This window comes from Lethenteron reissneri, chromosome 60 (genome assembly GCF_015708825.2).
Source record: "Lethenteron reissneri isolate LAM-NWPU_2019-01 chromosome 60, ASM1570882v1, whole genome shotgun sequence".
NCBI classification, from domain to species: Eukaryota; Metazoa; Chordata; class Hyperoartia; order Petromyzontiformes; family Petromyzontidae; genus Lethenteron; species Lethenteron reissneri.
Window position 1 is genome coordinate 8896279 of NC_083838.1, and position 25386 is coordinate 8921664.

Consider the following 25386-nt stretch of genomic DNA (forward strand, 5'->3'; position numbering starts at 1 on the left):
GATGTCCCCGCTCGACGGGTACGGGAAGCGCGCGAACGCCGCCAGCAGGTGCTGGTCGCCGTCCATGCGCCCGGCGTCATCCAACGCCGGAGCCGCCTCGTCCGTCGCGTCGTCGTCGACCGTCGCCGGCCGCTCGCGGCGGTGGCCGTTGCGAGCCGCGACGAGCGCCGGCGCGGGTTCGGAGCCGGCGGTGGCCGTCGTGGCATCGTCCTCGGCGGCTCCCCCCCCGCGGGCCTGCTTGGCGGTCGGAGCGCCGTCGAACACGGCGCGCGCGAACGCCGGGTCGCCCTGCGCGATCTTCGACGCGTTGAGGACGATGTGCGGCAGCGCGGGGTTAAAGATCTGCAGACCGCCCGCGCGGTCCTCCTGCTGCTGCTGGTGCCGCCGCTGCGACCGCGGCACCACCGCCGCCGTCTTGGCCGCCAGCTCCCGCGCGCCCGCCCCATTCTCCGCCGCCACGTCCGTCAAACGCCGCCGGGGTTCGGCGCCGTTCGGCTTTTCGAACGGCGGCCGGGGCGAGCGGCGAGCGGAGAGCCCGGAAGGGTTCGGCACGGCGCCGCCCGCGGCGTCGTCGCTCGGCCGAACGACCGCGGGGGTTGCCGGGGACGTCTCCGCGGAACGGCGTTTGCAGTCGTCGCCGTCCTCGCCGCCGACGTCCAACGCCCGCCCCACGGGGCTCTGCTCCAGCACGGTCCGGTCGGGCATCTTGGTGATCCTCAGCTTCATGCGGCCGAGGCTGCGGTGGCGGCGGCGGTTGTGCGCGTCGAACTCGCTGCGCAGGGACGAGCGGAAGCGGCACGCGCGGCACACGTACAGCGGGTTGGCGAGCACGCCCGGATGGGCCGCGTCCACGTGGGCGCTGAACACCGCCAGGTCGCACGTTGCCAGGTGGCAGTGCCGGCACTCGTACCGCCGCTCTGCCGCCGGGGCGCTGACGCCGTCCTTGCGGCTGAGGTCCTGCGGCGAATCGACGTCGCCGCCCCCGTCCTCCTCCTCCTCCCCGCCGCCGCCCGGCCTCACGGGGGAGGGCCCAGCGGAGGCCCGGGACGACTCTTCTCCGGGCTGCCGGGTCGCCGGCGCTGGCGGCAGAAGCGACGAGGCGGGGTCAGAGCCGTGGTGGTGCCGTGCGGGCGGGGGGTCGAGGGTCACCACCGCTGGGCGAACGACGCGGCTTTGCTGCATGTCTGCTGGGTGCGGTGCCAGGAAGGTCACGGGAGGTCAGGGGTCATTGGTGGGTGCCCAGGCACGTCGCCGGTGGAGGTGGTGGAAGTGGCGGTGGAGGTGGATGTGGTGGTGGAGGGGCGTGGGCACGTCATGAACGAGGCCCGCGCCGAGCCAAACCGGCGCCGATGCCTGGTTTTGGCGATGCCGTCCAAACCGCGGCGGCGTTGGCGGCGGTGCCGAATCCCAAGTCCCCGCTGTCGTCACGATTCGGCGAGCACCAGATCGACAGATTTCACTTCAGGGCGTCCTCACCGCGTCCTGTGAAGTTGGAGATAAAGGGGGGAAATGAAACCCACGGGCGAGAGAACAACGAATGTGTCGCGTCGATTTCATTTTAATTTGTGGAGCAAAACCGCGTGCCTATCCGTGGGTGGCAAGAAAGCAGCCCAAGCAGAGGGGGGCCCCCAGCTGGTTGTCCCCCCCAATATATTACTATAAAATAGATTTCAGTTTATATGATTGTAATACAATACACTATTCGACATTATTATTAAAAATAAATTTTTAAAAGTCAATCCCATGTGTTAGTGATTTTTTTTTATTTTAGGCAGGAAATTCGTTTTCAAATTGAGATTTTTTTCTGGTAGTAGCAGTAACAGCAGCAGTAACAGCAGCAGCAACAGCAGTAGTAGCAGCAGTAGTAGCAGCAGCAGTAGCAGCAGCAGGCGGCAGGCAAGCAGCGGGCAGCACCACGTGACGAGGCATGTGCTCACGGAGTCAGCCAGTCACCGGTTCGTGATTTGCGTGATGTGGAAGCTACTGGACCCGAGGTAATTTCACACCACTATAACATCCTGCAACGCTCATTGCACAGCCCCGACCCTCCCCCTTGTGAATTTTTTTTTACTTGGGCTTTTTTTGTCAGCTAATTCTCCGTACAATGAAACCTGCATTACACCATTACATCAGCACCTCTGATTAGCATGGTTGGCTATGCACGGTGCAGAAAAAAGTTAAAAGTTAATCCATAGACTCCCATAGATACCCATAGATTACTCATACAGAGACCCATAGACTCACACAGAGGCCCATAGATTACTCACATAGAGACCCATAGACTCACACAAAGACCCATAGACTCACACAGAGGCCCATAGACTCACACAGAGGTCCATAGACTCACACAGTAGCACATATACTACTCAAACAGAGATCCATAGACTCACACAGAAACCCATATACTCACACAGAGACCCATAGACTCACACAGAGACCCATAGACTACTCACATAGAGACCCATAGACTCACACAAAGACCCATAGACTCACACAGAGACCCATACACTTACACAGAGGTCCATAGACTCACACAGTGGCCCATATACTACTCAAACAGAGATCCATAGACTCACACAGAAACCCATATACTCACACAGAGACCCATAGACTCACACAGAGGCCCATAGACTACTCACATAGAGACCCATAGACTCACACAAAGACCCATTGACTCACATAGAGGCCCATAGACTACTCACACAGAGACCCATAGACTACTCACACAGACCCATAGACTCACACAAAGACCCATTGACTCACACAGAGGCCCATAGACTACTCACACAGAGACCCATAGACTACTCACACACACCCATAGACTCACACAGAGACCCAGAGATTCACACAAAGACCCATCGACTCGCACAGAGATCCATAGACTACTCACACAAAGACCCATAGACTCACACAGAGACCCATACACTTACACAGAGGTCCATAGACTCACACAGTGGCCCATATACTACTCAAACAGAGATCCATAGACTCACACAGAAACCCATATACTCACACAGAGACCCATAGACTCACACAGAGGCCCATAGACTACTCACATAGAGACCCATAGACTCACACAAAGACCCATTGACTCACACAGAGGCCCATAGACTACTCACACAGAGACCCATAGACTACTCACACAGACCCATAGACTCACACAAAGACCCATTGACTCACACAGAGGCCCATAGACTACTCACACAGAGGCCCATAGACTACTCACACACACCCATAGACTCACACAGAGACCCAGAGATTCACACAAAGACCCATCGACTCGCACAGAGATCCATAGACTACTCACACAGAGACCCATAGACTCACACAGAGACCCAGAGACCCAGAGACTCACACAAAGACCCATCGACTCGCACAGAGATCCATAGACTACTCACACAGACCCATAGACTCACACAAAGACCCATTGACTCACACAGAGGCCCATAGACTACTCACACAGAGACCCATAGACTACTCACACAGACCCATAGACTCACACAAAGACCCATTGACTCACACAGAGGCCCATAGACTACTCACACAGAGACCCATAGACTACTCACACACACCCATAGACTCACACAGAGACCCAGAGATTCACACAAAGACCCATCGACTCGCACAGAGATCCATAGACTACTCACACAAAGACCCATAGACTCACACAGAGACCCATACACTTACACAGAGGTCCATAGACTCACACAGTGGCCCATATACTACTCAAACAGAGATCCATAGACTCACACAGAAACCCATATACTCACACAGAGACCCATAGACTCACACAGAGGCCCATAGACTACTCACATAGAGACCCATAGACTCACACAAAGACCCATTGACTCACACAGAGGCCCATAGACTACTCACACAGAGACCCATAGACTACTCACACAGACCCATAGACTCACACAAAGACCCATTGACTCACACAGAGGCCCATAGACTACTCACACAGAGGCCCATAGACTACTCACACAGAGACCCATAGACTACTCACACACACCCATAGACTCACACAGAGACCCAGAGATTCACACAAAGACCCATCGACTCGCACAGAGATCCATAGACTACTAACACAGAGACCCATAGACTCACACAGAGACCCAGAGACCCAGAGACTCACACAAAGACCCATCGACTCGCACAGAGATCCATAGACTACTCACACAAAGACCCAGAGACTACTCACACAGAGACCCAGAGACTCACATAGAGACCTGTAGTTTGTTGTCCTTCCCCTGCACCTCCGATTAGCATGGTTGGCTATGCACGGTGGTGCGAAAGAAGTTCAATATATGTACATACATAGAGACTTGTGGAGATCCATAGACTCACAGTCTCATAGACGACTCACAGAGACCCATAGACTCACATACAGAACCATAGACTTGTATAGAGACCAATAGATTCACACAGACTAAATAGCGATTATACCGGAGTGCAGTGATTTAATGGTCTCAGCCCGGTCACCACTAATGACTGCACAAAAAAGAAAGAAACCCATCGGATCATAAATTTGGTTCCGCAATTAAGTTTGGCTCAATTCCAGCTCCGAGTACGGTTTGAGCGTCACGTGACGAAGCAAAGTGCTCGCCCGCTCTGCATGGGGACCAGAGCGTCACGAAGACGAGAAGGGAATCTCAGTGGTAGCTCTGTGACATCCGCTTCTGCGGGCCGTTCTCGAAGAACACGGAGGGCAGCGCTGCTCTGCGAGAGACAGGAATGGATTAATCGTCTCGTGCGCGCAACACAAAAAATCCTCCACCGATACGGATGGATGATTAACGAAAGCAGCGGTAGTTATTGCGCAGGCAAGCGAGTCGGCAACATCTCTGAGCAGTAATTAAAAGAGGCTAATCAATGATAACCAAAAAAAAGGTAACTTTAAAAATAAACACTGGACATGCCTTTGGCCCGACCTGCGTGCACCCGCCGAGCCATTTTGCAGCCGTCGCAAACTTCCCTTCAACCTCACCACCTCCAAGCCGCGGCACGCACCGACGAACACGGCACGCGGCACGGTCATCCGCGCCGCCAAGAAAACACAAACAGAAGGAAACAAATAACGTACACGCGCACACACTCACACGTATAAACGCATACGTTGAAGACCGCACGCACGGCGAACGCGGCGGCGGTGCCGGAGGTTCGGACGCCGCGCCGGGAATGAAAGACGACCGCTCCGGATCTTCACAGCAGGGACTTTTAAATTGGTGGTGGGTGGCGGAAGACCTCTTGAGACGCCGCGGAGGAAGCGTCGTCACCTCCCGCCCACGCGAGGCCGATTGGACTCGCTTCCCAGCAACGGGGTCACAAGCCCTCCTTCACCACTACCCCCACCACCATCACCCATGCCCTCCCCCCCCACCCCGTGCACCTCCCCCTCCCCCCACTTGAGGATTTTGTGGGGGGGGGGGGGGGTTCAGAATCCTTACCTGGTAAAACAACAAGCTTTTGAGTTAAAGATTTTTTTAACCTTTAAAAAAATATTGTCTTGCTTCCTTTTCTGCGCCGAAGACCTCGCGTTTCTCGCCTGCGCAACAACCCAAGGGCTTCCCTGGATGATTCATTACACGTTTATACACGCGCACACACACACATATATAAATATCTACAGATTTTAGTTTAAAAAAATAATCATATTCCCGATAATTGCCATCCCGATTGTGCTCTCGGCGTCGCGCCGCTGCCGACAGCGGAAGAATCCTCGAGGATTACTTCGCGCGACTTGGGCGAGAGCGAGACGGTGGCGCCCACTGAAGTAGATCTCGCAGAGCCACCTCCGAGATCTCTGCATCAAGTGACATTAGGTCGCACAGCAGTGGGATGACGCTTTTTCACCCAACCACACGCACAGCATGCATGGTTTGTCGCATACCAATCAAACCGGAGCTGGAATTTATCCAAATAAAGTGCAGAAAGAAATAAATATTAAATAAATCTCACGGCAGCCGCCAATCGCCACCGAGTAGCGGTGATGTCACCGCAGCACTTGTGCCAGGCTACGTGTACTTTGTGTTGAACCAAAGATAAAGATCCTCCTTATAGCCTCAACAGACCTTTGGGGAAAACGCATGATGAGCAGGCAGCTGCACCAACGGGGGGCTGGCCGGCACCACGTTTGGCGTGGGAATCCAACTCGGGTTTCGCCGGTGTTCGCGGCACAGCGCGCACCAACCGCTCCACAACCGCTGACCCCCTTCCCCCCCGCCCCCCCACGTTTGCACGCTACGTCAACTCCACACGCGTCAGTTTTTGGTTGTCGCGACGATCGCTCCAGGCCCCGAAGATCGTCCCGCGGGCCTCGTCGGTAAGGGAATTTATTATTGCGATTTTTTTTTACTTACCGACGAAGAACGTTCGCTCGACGCTTGGACAGACTTAGGGGCGCACCGACGGCGGCTGCGGTGGCAGACAGAGCGGGGAACATGTGGTGCCCCTCCTAATTACCGCGTGTGTAAATCCCATCAAAGCATTAAGACGGCTTTGCAACGGTCAACTCGGCAAAACGAATCAAGTAGCTTACCGTCTGGACCACCGCGCCCGGGCGCGGGGGAAAAGGCGCGGGGTGGGAGGGAGGGTCACGGAGGGGGGGGGGGGGAGTCACGGGGGGGGGGGCAGATGTTTAGCGCAAGGAACCCATCATCGGTGCCCACCGCTCACCTCAATGCAGGCGTCACCGGGGAGGGACCTCGCCCAGAGATGGGGGGGTCGCAGGGAACACCGTAGTCCCAGGAACTCTCAGCCGACACTACAATACACTATACACTACATTACTATACACTACAGTACTATACACTACACTACTATACACTACTTTACACTACATTACTATACACTACACTCTATACACTACACTAATATACACTACACACTACTATACCACTACACTGCTATACACTACTATACACTACACTACTATACACTACACACTACATTACTATATACTACTGTGGTGGTCATGATTGACACACACGCGTCACAACCAGGGGGAGGGGTAGAAACCGGTCCGGACCGGTCGGGCCAACGGCAGTTGGAACCCCTCTGAGGGGAGGGGGCTAACAGGAGCTACGACCCCCCAGAACCCCGCCCCTCAGGGAGTGAGAGTATATAAGGCGGGTCCCTGAGAGCGCGAGGCAGTCCGCCTCAAGCCGAAGCCAGAAGCCGCCTGAAGAAGAAGAAGACCCCGGACCCCAAGCCGCCGACGTCCTTCTGAGGGCCGGGGCTCAGTGCGGTGCCGGTGGTCGTGGGGTTAGGACCCTGAGGTTCCCTCGGCCTGATGCCCTTGTGAGGGGCAGGTCCGGACGGGCCAGTGGTCAGGGACCCACCGGGCCAGCGGTGGGTCAGCCTCCCCTAGGTTTAGCTAGCCGGAGGGCTGAAGTAGGGAGAGTCGTAGGTACGATAGCCCAGAGGCTGTACCTCCCCAGGTTGTGGGTGAAAGGGGCCATTACCCCTTTGTGTTAGGGATTAGTGTAAACCGTTTGGTGAAATAAAGCGTGTTGCCTCTACGAAGACTCCGTCTCCCTCCAAGAACATTACACTACTATACACTACACTACTATACACTAGACTATACACTACACAATACACTACTATACACTACACTACTATAAACTACTATACACTATACACGACTATACACCACACTACAATACACTGCACTACAATACACTACACTATACACTACTATACACCACTATACACTACTCTACTATACACTACACTACTATACACTACACTTCTACACACTACACTACTATACACTACACTACTATACACCTGGCAACCCCTCATCCGCGCCTACATTATTACAGACCAATTCAGACCTTATTGGTCACCCTGTGCCCTTATAAGTATCAACGTTCATCCGACAAAGTCCATATTGAAACGGCTGCACGCCATATGGACCTGAAAACTCGATTTCCCTGTTCAAGAATACGGGGTAAACCGTATGGGGATAGGCGTTATCCTTTCTGGCAATACAGCAGTTGTGTTAAGATGTTAAAACACCGAACAGAAACCTTTTGCCAGGAATCGTGTCATTGCATTAACCACATGTAGCAATGGGCTCCGCCTCGCGCGCGTCAACGCACGACCGTACCTCACCACCCGGGTCGGACAAGGCATTCAGAACCGGTTCGGATTTCAATCCGGCCGCCAGGGTCAGTCCGGGCCGGCGACGGGCAAAATATTTCCACGCCCCGGCCACGCGCATGCGCCCACGCCGCATCCAATAGGCAGACAATTAAGAAGGGACAATTAAGAAGGGGCCAAGGAGAAGGTGATAATAAGATAATAACATAAACAGGGCGGTGCGATGTCCCTAAGCTATGGCTGTGATGGGCCACGTGACTACTGTCCCCCAAGCCTTGCCAGCGAGCAAGGAAATATCCTGTGAGAATTAAAGGTCTATCCCATTCGTCCGGCAGTATCTCAATGGCCCTCAAGACTCGTTGTCTAAAAGGGTCCCCTGCCTTGGGATGTTTGGCCAATTAAATGGATGGAGAATGCCCCCCCCTCCCCCCCCCCCCCCATAGAAGGGGATAACACGCCAAGCACCACACAGATAGATTCATGAATCCATTGCTGTTCTTCCATCTCGTAGCCGCCTCACCGCTTTTAACCACGAGGTCATCACTTCTTTGTTTTATTTTGCTCCATTACCTCAGGAAGGCCTCACCGAGCCTCAAGACTTTTTTCTCAGGAGGGTCTTGACAAGTTTTTTTAGCGATGCTGCTGCTGATGATGCTGCTGCTGATGATGCTTCTGATGCTGCTGCTGATGATGCTGCTGCTGATGATGCTGCTGATGCTGCTGCTGCTTCTGATGATGCTGCTGCTGATGCTTCTGATGCTGCTGCTGATGATGGTGCTGATGCTTCTGATACTGCTTCTGATGATGCTGCTGCTGATGATGCTGCTGCTTCTGATGCTGCTGCTGATGATGCTGTTGCTTCTGATGCTGCTTCTGATGATGCTACTGCTGATGCTGCTGCTGCTTCTGATGCTGCTTCCGATGCTGCGTGCGATCCCCCCTCACAATTATTTTCGCCAGAATTTGGCGGGTTGGGGGGGGGGTGAAGTTGTGGTCAATACGATGGTACAGGGGGGGGGGGGGTTATTGTTCTAGCTATGCAAAGGAGGAGGAGGAGGAGGAAACCCACGCAGTACAGGGGGACCGAGAGAGCGAGAGGAGGAGAGGACGCACAAACTCCACGCAGAGAAGCGACGCTGCCTTGGCGACGAGGTCAGTGCATGGGACTAGAAGTTCAAGACCGGAGGTTCAAGACCAGAAGTTCAAGGTCAGAGGTTCAAGGTCAGCGCGAGGGACTAGAGGTTGAACGGAGGTTGCAGCTAATTTGGTAACCCTCTACCCCCCACCACCACCGCCTCTGTTAACCCAGAGGCGGTAGTGGTGGGGTGGGGAGCGTGGAAGGAGGGGGGGAGAACATGGCCAATAACGACGATAACGATGACAGCGGCGTCAGAATATTCCGTTCCCGCCGACGTCGCGCCGACGTCGCGCCGACGTTGCGCCAACCGCCAGGCTCACCCGCGGACTGCTTGGCACCGCTTGGCACTGCTTGGCACCGCCCCCATCCGATGCCCGCTACGGCGGAACGCCGGCTTGGACGCGGACGAGAACACGTGAACACACACCAACCCCCGCTCCCCTCTTTAACCCCCCGCCATTCCCCCCACACCCCCCCCCCCCAAGCTCCTTCGATTTATCCGGGCGAGCGAGTCGACGGAGACTTTGCGGAGTTACAGAGAGTTATCTCGCAAAATAAAGTGTTAATTGCATATGCAAAATTTGTCAATTAAGATGCGCGGGGAGGGGGGGGCAGAGGGCAGGTGGGCGGCGGCTAAACGGCGTCCGGCGAGCTCTGGGCGTCTGTTGCTCGCTACTTCGTCTGTAATCCCATTCACCTGCAAATCTGTTGCTCAACCAAATCAACACGAAGTCTCCAAGTCTCTTTTGCTCAACTAAATTAACGTCGGAACCCAAGCTCGGGGCGGCGTGAGCGCTCGCAAAGCGGGGGAGGGGGGGGCCCTGCTCTTGCCACTCCGCATCGCGCGCCCGTCGCCCTGTGGAATCCGCCGCACCAGCAGCGGTTATTTTTTATCGCATTATTTTGTCACGCCAGATTAATTGAGAGGGGACCCGTCAATGCGTATTTCTGCGATTGCACGCGCGGGCAGAGATACCACCCCCACCGTGTGCCGTTTTATATATATGTACACACGCAGAAAAAGACAAAGATCCCCCATATACACTTAACAGACTGTTGGAGAAAGTGCCGATAATGATCATCTATTAAGGCCGGCACAGCACAGGAGGGGGTTGGTGGCCAACACCAAGCCAGGCCGGCTTTGTCTCCCCAGTGGCGATGTTTACACATTACACCAGGTACTCATTTTAGGCTGAGTCTACCTAGGGGAGGCCCAGGACCAGTTCAAATAGTCGTCACCGGTGATGACCGTGAGCGGAAATGGAACCCGGGTCGCTGGGTATATAGGGCAGCGCGAAGGCGGCTTAGCCCCCTCGATCCGGCAAAGTCGAAGCTGCTTGGGCATGCGGTGGCTGGGCAAGCGGTGGCTGCATCACCCAGCCAATGCATCCTCGCCTGCCAGGAGGTCATTGATGGGACCGTATCCAGATCTTTCAAGAACCTGGTTTATCCCAGGATGGACTGGAGGCAGGCCAGCCTGAATGTTTCAAATGGCACAGATGTTCCATTAGAGGGGGAACATATTTCGCAAAGTATAAAGAATGGAGGGATGGTATGACTGTGGACGAGAAGACCCAATGCTTCTTATGGAGTGACAGGCTAGGTAGCTTCCACACAGCATTACGCAGCTGACGAAAAGATAATGCTGCTTGACCAATTCAAAGCGAGACCTCCTGCTGTCAAATTGAAGTTGAGCACAATTCCCAGATACGGAAACTTTTCCACTCTCTCCACAACTGCCCTGTCATTCATGGGGAGTTGAGGAGGTGGAGCATTTGAGGACATAAAATACCCAACCAGGTGCTTACTTTAGGTGGAGCAGATGGGTAAGTCCCCATCTCTAAGTGGCAATAACCCAGAGCTCTGGCCTGCTGATGATATCAAAGGCCTTGACCAGGTCAATAAAGCAGTGATGTAGGGCAGGTCCCATTGGAATTCTCTACACCTCCGCTTCAGCAGAATGGCAGAGAATATGATATCTGTGCAGGACCACCCCAGCCTGAAATCACATGGGGGGGGTCAGAGATCAGATGACCATTCTTCCTCTTCAGGGTGGTAATAGACGTGGTGTTGCAAGATACTTTTTGACGGAATTACGGAGTGATTTGTGATCGCAGCCTACCGAGGCAGACTCCATTTCCTCAGCAACCTGTGCCCCGTGCTGCACCCACTCCAGTCCACCAGCGATCCGGACAAAATTAAGCCCTGGCGATATTTGACAAATATTCATCGAGGGCAGCCTCAACGAATCCCAAGGACTCGCCCCACGGCCTACGGCAGCTCGCTCGCTCGACGCCGTCCACGTCGCTCGTCGCCCGTTACCCATGACGTGTTCAACGGTTGTCCTGCAGTCGTCAGAGCGGCGAGCTTAAACGACCATCTGATGTTTAACGGCGCATTTGGCGGTCGCGCCTAAACGCGCCCGACTGTTGCGTACATTAATATGCTAATGCCGCTCCCGTGCACGACTTCACAAAGGGACATTAATGACTCCCCCCCAAGTTTTTTTTTTGCCCGCCGCACATCAGCTTAACGCGCAGTAAATCGCGACGTAATTAAAATGTCATTAACGAGCGGCGTCGTTTCTGCCGACGCACGGGAATAGAAACACACAAATAAGTAAACAATGTTTTTCTTTCTTGACGGCTGAGAGAGAGAGAGGAGGATGCAGTGGTGGTGAAGGGGGGGGGGCGGTGAGGAAGAGCCGGTGCGGTACCCCTCGATTGCATACCACCACCACTACCACCCCGGCGAGAGGCAAATGTCTCATGAATATTTAAATTCCCCTCCTAGGGTAGGCACTGACAGCGCCCGAAAACGCCAGCAGCGCTGCAAGCCGCCCACGCCATCACTGGCTGGCACCGTCGTCGCTGAGCCAGCTCAAATTATTTATTTTACACCCTTGAGTTGAACGGACGACCGCCGGCATTGGAAGCAGCACTGTGCACGTCGTGCGATTGCACCTGGACGCAACGACGCGTACGTGCACGTAGATACGCACACACGTGCGCACGTACGCACGTACATACGCACGTACATACGCGTACACGTGCGCGCGTACGTACGCGTTTAATAAATGGCCAGCGCGGTAATCACCGCGGCGTTATGTGGGGGGCGGGGGGATTCTCTAGCCGACGCGCAACGAGGGCACGGAAATTAAAAAAATCCCAAAAGAGAAACAACCCAACCGACCGACGGCCCGCGCCGAACCTGCATCTTCCCAACAGCACGCGTTGCGACGGCGCAACCGGCTTCGTGGCGGGCAGATTCCGAAGCCGTCAGTTTTTATTATTATTATTATTCTCCTGGCCGGCTCAGCGTGACGGTGGGCACGACGACGACGGCGGCGGCGGCGGCGCTTCTAGCGACGGGGTCCGTGCGGAGTGGCTCGGAGCGAGCGACATCGCCGCAGGGTCCTTGCGGGGCACGGCTCGCATCATTCCCGCGCAACTCAAATTGGAGGAGAGAGAAGAGGAGACGACGATGATGACGATGACGACGATGGCGACAACAACAAAAACACGCGCACGCACAAACCCGAACGAACAACAACGTCAAAGAGAACGCCAAACCGCCAAGGGGGGAGTGGGCGAATTCCAGCGCGCGAATCGCCCGCTGCCTGCGCTCCTGATATCTCGCTCACCGCTCGCAAATACCAAGTCGCCACTCTCTGCCGATGCCACCGCCGTCACCGCCGAGACATCCTCGCCCCGCGCGATCTGCGATGCCGCAGCAGCCGCAGCCGCCGCCGCTTCTGCCGGGTTTTTTTTTTAACACCCTCGCGCCTCCTTCCCCCTGACCTACATTCTTCGCGTGCGGCGACGCTGCCGCCCGACGCAGGTTTAGTCTCGGAGCGCCGCGCGGCTTCTCTTACCCGAGACGTGTGTCGCCCGCCCGCCCGCTCGCCCGCCCACTCGCCCGCCAGCCCTCTCTCTCTCTCTCCATACCGCCGCAAGCCCGGGCAAGGGCACGCCGGGCTGCTGCTGTCGATTGAGGATTTTTTTCCTTCCTCCCCTTCCTCCGTTTTTTCAGAGCGCGTCACTTGAGCGGCGGCATTCGGGTCGTCTGAACTTCCTCGCGACGAGGGGAGGAGGAGAGGAATGGGAGAGAGGGGGGAAACAAACAAAACAGGACATTGGAGAGAGAAGAACCAAAACAAAATTGGTCTTGCTGCAGCAATGCCTGCTGGGAAGGATCATGTGATTTAACAATCCTGGCACTGGTGCTGCCAGCTTTTCTCTCTCGCCCTCGCTCTCTCTCTCTCTTTCTCTCTCTCGGCCGCGTGTGTACAAATTCACTCGAGCGGTGCGAGCGAGCGAGCGAGCGAGCGAGCGCACTCGCACCGCATCCCGCTTGCCACTTGGGCTCTCTTCTCTTCGGTACGAATCGGACGACCCGGCCCCCAGTCCCCGACAAGGCACGGAGCACCGGACCGACGGGCCGACGGACGCGTCACGGATACCGCCAAAGCGGACGGTCGGACGGGAGGCGACGACGATATCGGGGGGGGGTTGGGGGGGGTGTGCGTGCGAGGATATTTACGCAAGAGCCACGGCCGGACTTTAGGGGTTTCCGATGAAGCGACGTCAACCCACAGCGGCAGCGGAAGTAGAGGAAAGATAAAAATGTGAAAAGAGGACGAACAGAAACAGGACGAATTCAGTTTTTTTCTCTCAACAATGGAACTGGCAATCGGCCCTGGCATGCGCTCCGCCATAAAACAGATTGCCACAAGCATATTAAGGCAACCGTCGCGGGCGAACGTTGCCATAAAGTATCGCACGTGCCCCTCTCTCCGACTCCCCTCCCTCGCGACGGCATTAAGGCCCCGTCTATCTTCTATTAAAGCCCCGTCTGTCTCCTATTAAAGCCCCGTCTATCTCCTATTAAAGCCCCGTCTGTCTTCTATTAAAGCCCCCGTCTATCTCCTATTAAAGTCCCGTCTATCTCCTATTAAAGTCCCGTCTATCTCCTATTAAAGCCCGTCTATCTCCTATTAAAGTCCCGTCTATCTCCTATTAAAGTCCCGTCTGTCTCCTATTAAAGTCCCGTCTGTCTCCTATTAAAGTCCTGTCTGTCTCCTATTAAAGTCCCGTCTGTCTCCTATTAAAGTCCCGTCTATCTCCTATTAAAGCCCCGTCTGTCTCCTATTAAAGCCCCGTCTATCTCCTATTAAAGCCCCGTCTGTCTCCTATTAAAGCCCGTCTATCTCCTATTAAAGCCCCGTCTGTCTTCTATTAAAGCCCCCGTCTATCTCCTATTAAAGTCCCGTCTATCTCCTATTAAAGTCCCGTCTATCTCCTATTAAAGCCCCGTCTATCTCCTATTAAAGTCCCGTCTATCTCCTATTAAAGTCCCGTCTGTCTCCTATTAAAGTCCCGTCTATCTTCTATTAAAGCCCCGTCTGTCTCCTATTAAAGCCCCGTCTATCTCCTATTAAAGCCCCGTCTATCTCCTATTAAAGCCCCGTCTATCTCCTATTAAAGCCCCGTCTGTCTCCTATTAAAGCCCCGTCTGTCTCTTATTAAAGCCCCGTCTATCTCCTATTAAAGTCCCGTCTATCTCCTATTAAAACCCCGTTTGTCTCCTATTAAAGTCCCGTCTATATCCTATTAAAGTCCCGTCTATCTCCTATTAAAACCCCGTTTGTCTCCTATTAAAGTCCCGTCTATCTCCTATTAAATCCCCGTCTGTCTCCTATTAAAGTCCCGTCTATATCCTATTAAAGTCCCGTCTATCTCCTATTAAAACCCCGTTTGTCTCCTATTAAAGTCCCGTCTATATCCTATTAAAGTCCCGTCTATCTCCTATTAAAACCCCGTTTGTCTCCTATTAAAACCCCCATCCATCTCCTATTAAAGCCCCGTCTGTCTCCTATTAAAGCCCCAGTCTATCGCCTATTAAAGCCCCCGTCTATCTCCTATTAAAGTCCCGTCTAGCTCCTATTAAAGCCCCATCTATCTCCTATTAAAGCCCCCGTCTATCTCCTATTAAAGTGCCGTCTAGCTCCTATTAAAGCCCCATCTATCTCCTATTAAAGCCCCCGTCTATCTCCTACTAAAGCCGCGTCTATCTCCTATTAAAGACCCCGTATATCTCCTACTGGAGGGGTGCGCCATCGATTCCGGCTAAACCTTCATTGGCTACGGCCTCAAGCCACCGGTCGCCACCTCACGCGAGTGAGGACCGTGAGGGTATCCCCCCCCCACCCTCCACCACCCTCCCCCGTGGCCCCCTCCAGCCCACTGCGATCGCCCATCCTTCATACCGTGAGGCCAAATCTCATATCGGACGCCTTTGTCTGGCAGTTAAGCAACCAGTCTTTTTTTTTGGGGCGATGCATCGGCATGTCGGTTACTCTTTGGATTTTTTTTTATTTTCACGATGATTTTCAACAAACCAAGAGTGTGTGTGTGTATATGGAATCAGAATCTCCATTCATACCGGATCAATTTGATGAGCTATAACGCTCTTTTTTCCCCAAGGGCGTCCAGTTCCGGAAGGGTCGCAATCTTGCGAACGGGAAACGGACGAGCGGATCGGTGGAAAGGAAGAGCGTGGTGATCACCCGAGGCAGGAAAGAGAAGCAGAGGAGAGACAGAACGGAGAGAGAGAGGGAACAGTGAGGGGGAGAGAGAGGGAACGGTTAGAGAGAAAACAGTGGAGGAAAGAAGGAAGAGAGAGTGACGGGCGGGCATCTCAAAATTTGAACCGGGACGCGGCGGGGGGGGGGGGGGCACGTGATCTCATCCGGACACACGGCGTGGAAGGTCAAGGGAGCGACGGCTCGGGTCCGACCGTTACCGGCACGGCGCGTGGGCCGCTCTGCGCTGATGCGGTTAAAACAAAGTTATCTGCGCTTCCGCAGATTTCCTCCCACTTGCCACGGCCTGCAGCAGCGCGCTCGCGCGTGCGTGCCGCGTGCCCTCGACTCTCGCTGCTGGTCGGCTATTTTTAACCAACCCCCCCCCCCCCCCCGACTGTCCGACTGCAGCCGACTGCCATTCCCAAAACGGGAGCAGCGGCGGTGGTGGAGGCAGCAGCAGCCGCCATCGCCAGCATGACCGCTACCGCCCCCATCATTACCGCCATCATCATCATCATCACCAATACCAACACAATTATCACCATTACCACCACCATAATCACCTCCACCACTATCACCATCATCACTACTGTCAGCACTACTCGCATGAGTACTAGCATCATCACAATCACCATCACTGCCGCCATCACCATCACTACCATAATGACCGCAATCACTACCGCCATCATCACACCTGTCAGAATGAATACCATCAGTACTCACGCCATCACTGTCGCCATCACCACCATCACTACCGACAGCACCATCACTACCATAATCACCGCAATCACGTCTGCCACCATCACTACTGCCAGCATGGATCACAATCACCAGAACAATTACCACCATTATAACGATCACCACACCACCACCATCACACACAAACATGACAACATACATCACCACCACGACCATCACCGCACTTACCACTGTGCACCCGAGGCTTCTGTCACTCGGGTAGCAACGTCTGTTTCGGATATCTGCGTTCCTCTGAGGGGGGGGGGGGGGGGCATCAAGCAGTGGATGAAGCATGGCTCCCACACACTGCCACTGTAAGGGACGCGCTCGCCCCACCATCCAACGTCGTCACAGATAAGAGGTTATTCTGCTGCATATAGTAAATCTACGCAACCAATGGCTTCAGATTCGGCACTATGCCTAGCACATTATTAATATGACGATCATCTTGCCGAAGGGAGAAACACATGGGATTTCAATTCTCTTGATTTTCTGTCCAAAATACCATCGGTGTCTTGTGGTCAAATCGAAACACATGAGAGGGGGACATTAAAGCTGGCGGAGGCGTTAGAGCGGGCGGTGGTGTTAGAGCGGGCGGTGGTGTTAGAGTGGGTGGAGGTGTTAGAGCGGGCGGTGGTGTTAGAGCGGGTGGAGGCGTTAGAGCGGGCGGTGGCGTTAGAGTGGGCGGTGGTGTTAGAGCGGGCGGTGGTGTTAGAGCGGGTGGAGGCGTTAGAGCGGGCGGTGGCGTTAGAGCGGGCGGTGGCGTTAGAGCGGGCGGTGGTGTTAGAGCGGGTGGAGGCGTTAGAGCGGGCGGTGGTGTTAGAGCGGGCGGTGCCGTTAGAGCGGGCGGTGGCGTTAGAGTGGGCGGTGGCGTTAGAGTGGGCGGTGGCGTTAGAGTGGGCGGTGGTGTTAGAGCGGGCGGTGGTGTTAGAGCGGGCGGTGGCGTTAGAGCGGGCGGTGGTGTTAGAGTGGGCGGTGGTGTTAGAGCGGGCGGTGGCGTTAGAGTGGGCGGTGGCGTTCGAGTGGGCGGTGGCGTTAGAGCGGGCGGTGGCGTTAGAGTGGGCGGTGGTGTTAGAGCGGGCGGTGGCGTTAGAGTGGGCGGTGGTGTTAGAGTGGGCGGTGGTGTTAGAGCGGGCGGTGGCGTTAGAGTGGGCGGTGGCGTTAGAGTGGGCGGTGGCGTTAGAGCGGGCGGTGGCGTTAGAGTGGGCGGTGGCGTTAGAGCGGGCGGTGGTGTTAGAGTGGGCGGTGGTGTTAGAGCGGGCGGTGGCGTTAGAGCGGGCGGTGGCGTTAGAGTGGGCGGTGGCGTTAGAGTGGGCGGTGGTGTTAGAGCGGGCGGTGGCGTTAGAGCGGGCGGTGGTGTTAGAGTGGGCGGTGGCGTTAGAGCGGGCGGCGGCGTCAGGGCGGGCAGCAGCAACGGTTAAAATTGTCGGCATTGTCCCCCGTCGCCAGCATCGGCATAACCATCACAAACACCATTTGCCGAGTGCAATTTGCTTTGAGGGGGGTGGGGCGATTGGGTGGGTGGGGGAGGTAGCGATGGGGGCGGGGGTCATCGAACCCAATGCAGAGGGCGTCTCGACCCGAAGATGCTCGTGCTGACGCGGCGAGGGGGGAGAGCAATTTGTGTTTCTGGAGTGGAGGCGGAGGAGGAGGCGGTGGGGAGTGGATCACGCGCTGTGCCTGTTGCGAACCCAGCGACCCGCGTTTCGATTCCCGGTCGGTGGCGAGCCGAGAGCCTCAACCTCCCCCACCCCCTGGGCTCGGCCCTGGCTGACGACGGACCCGCCCGTGCCGAGACCAGCGTGAAGTATGGACAAACAACAACAACCGCCCCCACCCCACACCAGCAGTTGACGTGGTGTGGATTGTCCTGCGCATTGGTGGTTTAAATAGCTTCATAGCTCGCTCCACGCTCACTCCACGCACACGCTCCAAGCACACGCTCCACGCTCGCTCCACGCACACGCTCCAAGCTCGTTCCGTGCGCCAAGGCAACAGCGACGGCGTGAACGCACGAGTGCTGGGATGAACGCTGGGGTTACGGTGCACCAGGGGGGAGGGGAGGGGGCTTACCGTCGACCTGGTCGACTCTTTAACGGGCTCACCATCGGTGGGAGGGGGCAGGGAAGCGGGGGGGGGGGGGGTGTTTAAGGCAAGATGCAGCACGCTTTGTTGTTGCACCGGTTCGCGGTTGGGATCCGGCAGGCCGCCCCATCACCCCCCCCCCCCCATTCCGCCTCCCCTCCCTTCCCCCGTCAATAGCAACCGCTGCGCATTCCCCGTATTACAAGATCCCGCGATGGCGTCGTGCACCACCGAGGTCACGGTCCAGATTTTTTTGCCAAATGTAAAGAATTGCTGCACGCCCACCGGGATTGTACATCGGCAATTGTCGCGTCCCCCTACTGCGAACAACTTGGCAGGACCCCCCCCCCAGACCCCCTCCTGAAAGCGAGTTGCGAGACACGGCGAGGCTTTCTTGGGTAAACGAGCAGACTGACCGTAACATTGGCAACGATGACAACGACGATAACAAAAAGGGTCTTTTAAACGCACGCTCGCGTGTACGTTCAACTTCTTTCGCCACCGTACGTAGCCAACCACGCGAAACGGATATGCGGTAACCGCAAGAATGAAAATAAAAAAGCGCAATGCGGGTAACGTGGTCGTAGCGGCAAGCAGCAGCAGCAGCAGCAGCACTGTCTCAGCCTCCGGCCACCAGGGGACTGCCAAAAATATACCGCACGGCATTGCCATCGGTCACGCTCTATCCGCCGCCGGACGAGGGGCCCTCGCAAGCTGCCACCGCTCCCCACGGGTCTCGCGATGACAAAACTAAAAAAAAATGTCCACTCATCTGCCCCCCCGCCCCCGCCTCTCTCGATTCAGATTGCGTCGCTCCGTCTCCACGGTGGTGGTTCCCCTAAAGGCGCGTTCCAAGCCTCTGGCCGCCACTCTCGCCCGTCAGTCTCGGGGCCATCGGCCGCCGTGCCTAGCAGCGACTCGCCTTGCTGCCCCGCGCCCACTTAACTTTGCCAGTTCGTTGAATCTGGCTTGGATCGTGGAGGTCAGGGGGTGGGGGGGACATGGGGGTGGGGGCAGTGGCGGGGGGGGGGGTTCGGCAAAAAAAACTAAAATAACAAGAGCAGCCGTTTTTTTCGTTCAATTATATTATCGGTGACGTAGACCAAAAAAAAAACCAAACTAGATAATTCAAAAGCGACCCCGAGATGCACCGAATACCGGCGGTAGTCTTCAATAAGTAACATCGGGAAGTGGCAGTCCTTATAGGAACCGGGGCGCAGTTTTGCGGGGTAGGTAGGTTTACAGGGACTCCTCTACTTACGAATGAGCTATATTCCAGAGGTCTGTTTGTAAGTCGGTTTGTTTGTAAGTCCCAACTTTACTCCTATCGATTCCAAACATCTTTTATGGCATGTACACTAAACACGGGGAATGGCTTTAAAAGTTGTATCATCTCCTGGAGATGTAGACGCCACTGGTTCTTTATGTTCTGCAGCTGTAGATGTCACTGGTTATTCACATTCTGCAGATGTAGATGCCACTGGTTCTTCACGTTCTGCAGATGTAGATGCCACTGGTTCTTCACGTTCTGCAGATGCAGATGCCACTGGTTCTTCACGTTCTGCAGATGTAGATGCCACTGGTTCTTCGCGTTCTGCAGTTGTAGATGCCACTGGTTCTTTACGTTCTGCAGGTGTAGATGTCACTGGTTCTTCATGTTCTGCAGTTGTAGATGCCACTGGTTCTTCACGTTCTGCAGATGTAGATGCCACTGGTTCTTTACGTTCTGCAGGTGTAGATGCCACTGGTTCTTTACGTTCTGCAGGTGTAGATGTCACTGGTTCTTCATGTTCTGCAGTTGTAGATGCCACTGGTTCTTCACGTTCTGCAGATGTAGATACCACTGGTTCTTCACGTTCTGCAGGTGTAGATGCCACTGGTTCTTCACGTTCTGCAGGTGTAGATGCCACTGGTTCTTCACGTTCCGCAGATGTAGACGCCACCACCACCATCTCTTGCGCGGCAGTTGAACAGCTGCAACTAGACATACTGACCAGGTTTGTTCATATCTCTGAATGTTCATAAGTCGAATGTTTGTAAGTAGAGGAGTCCCCTGTATATAATGCCAATTGTTAAACCGTGACCCTCCACCACCCAGCGACGGAGCCGAATCAAATTAAGTTGTCAAGTCGTGGGGGAAGCCAAACTGGAGGAGGAACACTGGAAAAGCCCCAAAGGCAAAGACGCCCGAACCAAAACCCGGACACAAGCTTTGATTTGACATTTTTAAAGAAGTATTTTTACTCTTTCTGGCAACAATCCGCGAGGTGTTAAGGTGTCCAAAAGCCCAAACAGACACACCAATAATTGAAAAACATTCTTACATTTTACAAAAATGCAATATTCTTATGTTTTCATACTTTGATACTGGCAAGAAAAGGGTCCCGTGATACACATGATTATTATTATCATTGTGAGGCATCTTCAACGTCGGCATTAACCACATGAGCTCATGGTAACAACAACAACAACAAAAATGGTCCCGTCGATAAAATTGTCTCAACTCCGAGCTACGAATGGCGTCGGCGTTTGCACTGCACCACATTTGGTGCCGCTCGCCTTGTGGCGTCTCCAGCCCGCTAGCGGGGCCAAAGCCGCAAGCCGCCTCTCCGGTGCAGGACAAATCAATCACTCTCCCAAGGCCGATGCGTGCCTTGCCGACGGCACATTTGTTGAAGTGTTATATCCGTCACTGAGTATGTGTGGCTAATGCTGACTTGATGCCTTGTATCATGGGCATCTTTATTCATTAATTTTAAATAGTTACAATAAAGATTTTAAAAAATCTATTAATTATATGAACCCGCGATTCCTCATGTGAGGGACAAGGCGAACCCCTTGCTCCCCCAAAATATAGAAGTCAGTCAAACTGCCTATGAATATTCAAACTCCGCCTATTAATATTCAAGCTCCGCCTATTAATATTCAAGCTCCGCCTATGAATATCCAAGCTCCGCCTATGAATTGGTGTCTATGTGGCGTCTGAACATGTTAACATCTCCTGCATTATTCTATCTTCTTCTTGAGCCACGTGCAGCGGAAACACCACCACCACTACCACCACCACCCCGTGGGGTTGAGCACACGAAAGAGTTTGGGTGTACACCCCGTGCTGTATGCATAGATGAACTTATTTCGCACCTTACGCAAGTTTACCCCCAACCTTGCTAATCGGAGGTGCGCAGGGGGGAGGGCGGCAGGCGAAGGACAACAAACTAAACACAGAGAAAGCAGAGAGGGCTGTGCGGCGTTGCCCCGCGTTATCGACATCGCGACTTACGTGCAGCGCCACAGCGACCCCCTGAGATGAGACGCGGAGTTGGGGAGTGGGGGGTCGGGGCGGGGGGTCAGGCGAGGGGTGGGAGCGGGGGGTGGGAGCGGGGGGTGGGAGCGGGTGGTGGGAGCGGGGGGTCGGAGCGGGGGGTGGGAGCGGGGGGTGGGAGCGGGGGGTCAGGGGGGGGTCGGAGCGGGGGGATGGGGGGGGGTCGAGCGAAGATCACGGTCAGCCATACCTCGCCTGCCCTCGCCGCATGGACGATTCGCTCTCTGACGATGACGAATAAGAACGGGGTTGTTACCCTTTCTGCCGATAAAACAGGAGTTGTGTTAAGATGCTCAAACACCAAATATAAACCTTTTGCAAGTACTGCATTAACCACACAGTATTTGTGGTGAACATGCAAACAAAACATCCTCTGGCAATATATGGCGTTATGTTTGAAACGGATTGGCCTACACCAGAGACAGCCTTTCTGGCCTTGTCTCTCACCAGTGTCAGACCGGAGAACTTTGATACTGGAAAAAAGGAACCAAATAGGTAATTTCTGCGAGACATCAAGTCTGCATTTAGCACACGTGCTCTGTGTGGTTAATGCAGACTTCATGCCTCGCAAAAGGTGTTTGAACATCTTTAACACCTCCTGTTTTATCGTCAAAAAAGGAAAAACCTATTATTAATTTTTATCACCTTGGATTCTGGCAAAATTGTCTCACAGGTCCATTCTCTCTGGACGTGGCGAGCGCAGCGGTCTTGTTGCACGACTAACAAAAACCAAAACACAACTCAACACGTCCACAACAACACCATGAGGCCTTAAGAGAATAAATTATGCTGTTCGTGTATACAGTACGGGCAGTACTTGACTTATGAACACCATTTGTTACCGAGGGGCCCGTTCTTAAGTCGAAAGGATCGTAAGTTGGAATGCAAAAGTGTACTCCAGTAGACTCTCCACGCTAATGATGGGGTGGATGGGTGCAGATAATTCAAAATCGCGGAGAATCCAAAAAGAAACATTTTCCATGGATATCTGTGCCAAAAATGGACGAATGAACGATCGATACGCGTGGTCAGTGATAATAACGCTTTCCTGCTCCTGCCTACTAAGTGGACAGCAGAGATATGCAACTACTGTACTGTAGAGGCGATCGCGTGGATTTCAGATTAACCGGAGCAAGGTATTTGTTCGGTTAAAGCACGTGACTTGTAATTAACATTAACACGAATAACAATGGAGAACTGTTTTGAGATTACAGTAAAACCTCGGATTGCGAGTAACTTGGGTTTGCCAGTGTTTTGCAAGACGAGTAGTACGTATACGCTTTGTCTGCCGAGCGTCACGTGATCACAACTGATATACAAGTGATTTGATATACGAGTGTTTTGGATTACAAACATGTTTCCAGAACGAATTATGCTCGCAATCCAAGGTTTTACTGTATTCATTTGGGCTTAAGGGAAAATCAACGAGTTGTTAATTAATGTGAACATCTCAGGTGTGTGGTTAATCCGCAAAATCAGATAAACAGTACGCGGATAATCGAGTACACCGTATGTTTAAAAGCACACACACACAAACACTTACTCCCAGCATCAGGCTGACCTACTGCATCTCACGGAGGATCGCTCAGCTGAACAAAATATTTCCGCAGTCGATTTGCAAGTGCGGGTTCGCGTTTTAAGTTAACGTAAAAAATCATATATTTCATGGATGATAGGTTCGTAAGTGTGGGTGGTCTTAATTTGGGTGCTCGTAAGTCGAGGGCTGCCCGCACTGCGTTCCCTTTGTCATTCGCTAAACTATCCGCGATTCTGGATACCTGCTAATCGCATCGGGAACTTTACGCAACTGCATCGCGTGAGAGAAGGTGATGAGCGATAAAGGGTTGAGAGATACAGTTACGAGATGAAGTTATGAGATCAAGTGATGAGAGATGAAGTTATGAGATAAAGTTACGAGATAAAGTGATGAGAAATAAAGTGATGAGATTAAGTTATGAGATTAAGTTATGAGATGAAGTGATGATGTAAAGTGATAAGAGATAAAGTTATGAGATAAAGTTATGAGAGATTAAGTTATGAGATAAAGTTATGAGATGAAGTTATGAGATAAAGTGATGAGATATAAAGTAATGAGAGATCGTGTGATGAAATGTAACATTTATTTAATGGGTCTTCCTGACTGCACAATTTTATTTATGCCATGAAGGGCAATTACCCGAAACGTTGCCTTATAGTACAGGGACTCTACTTATGAACGAGTTAGGTTCCAGAGGTGTGTTTGTAAATCAAATTGTTTGCAAGTCCAACTTTACTCCTGTTGATTCAAAACGTGTTGTACGGCATGTACACTAAACACGGGGAATGGCTTTAAGAGTTAGATAATCTCCTGGAGATGCCACTGGTTCTTCACGTTCTGCAGATGTAGATGCCACTGGTTCTTCACGTTCTGCAGATGTAGATGCCACTGGTTCTTCACGTTCTGCAGATGTAGATGCCACTGGTTCTTCACGTTCTGCAGATGTAGATGCCACTGGTTCTTCGCGTTCTGCAGATGTAGATGCCACTGGTTCTTCATGTTCTGCAGATGTAGTTGACACTGGTTCTTCATGTTCTGCAGATGTAGATGCCACTGGTTCTTCATGTTCTGCAGATGTAGTTGACACTGGTTCATCATCTTCTGCAGATGTAGATGCAACTGGTTCTTCACGTTCTGCAGATGTAGATGCCACTGGTTCTTCACGTTCTGCAGATGTAGATGCCACTGGTTCTTCACGTTCTACAGATGTAGATGCCACTGGTTCTTCACGTTCTGCAGATGTAGATACCACTGGTTCTTCACGTTCTGCATATGTAGATGCCACTGGTTCTTCACGTTCTACAGATGTAGATGCCACTGCTTCTTCACGTTCTACAGTTGTAGATGCGACTGGTTCTTCACGTTCTGCAGATGTAGATGCCACTGGTTCTTCACGTTCTGCAGATGTAGATGCCACTGGTTCTTCACGTTCTGCAGATGTAGATGCCACTGGTTCTTCACGTTCTGCAGATGTAGATGCCACTGGTTCTTCACGTTCTGCAGATGTAGATGCCACTGCTTCTTCATGTTCTGCATATGTAGATGCCACTGGTTCTTCATGTTCTGCAGATGTAGATGCCACTGGTTCTTCACGTTCTGCAGATGTAGATGCCACTGGTTCTTCACGTTCTGCAGATGTAGATGCCACTGGTTCTTCGCGTTCTGCAGATGTAGATGCCACTGGTTCTTCATGTTCTGCAGATGTAGATGCCACTGGTTCTTCACGTTCTGCAGATGTAGATGCCACTGGTTCTTCACGTTCTGCAGATGTAGATGCCACTGGTTCTTCACGTTCTGCAGATGTAGATGTCACTGGTTCTTCACGTTCTGCAGATGTAGATGCCACTGGTTCTTCACGTTCTAGATGTAGATGC

At 53.5% G+C, this 25386-nt stretch overlaps 1 protein-coding gene across 1 annotated transcript in view; it reads right to left on the minus strand.

The window, feature by feature from the left end:
* LOC133357867 (uncharacterized) overlaps positions 1-13439 on the minus strand; it is a 28945-nt gene extending 15506 nt beyond the window's left edge. Inside the window, 2 exon segments of the mRNA XM_061576011.1 lie at positions 12-1482; positions 13119-13439. Coding sequence (XP_061431995.1) covers positions 12-1182 — 1171 coding nt within the window. The 5' untranslated portion in view covers positions 1183-1482; positions 13119-13439.
* Positions 13440-25386: the final 11947 nt, after the last annotated feature.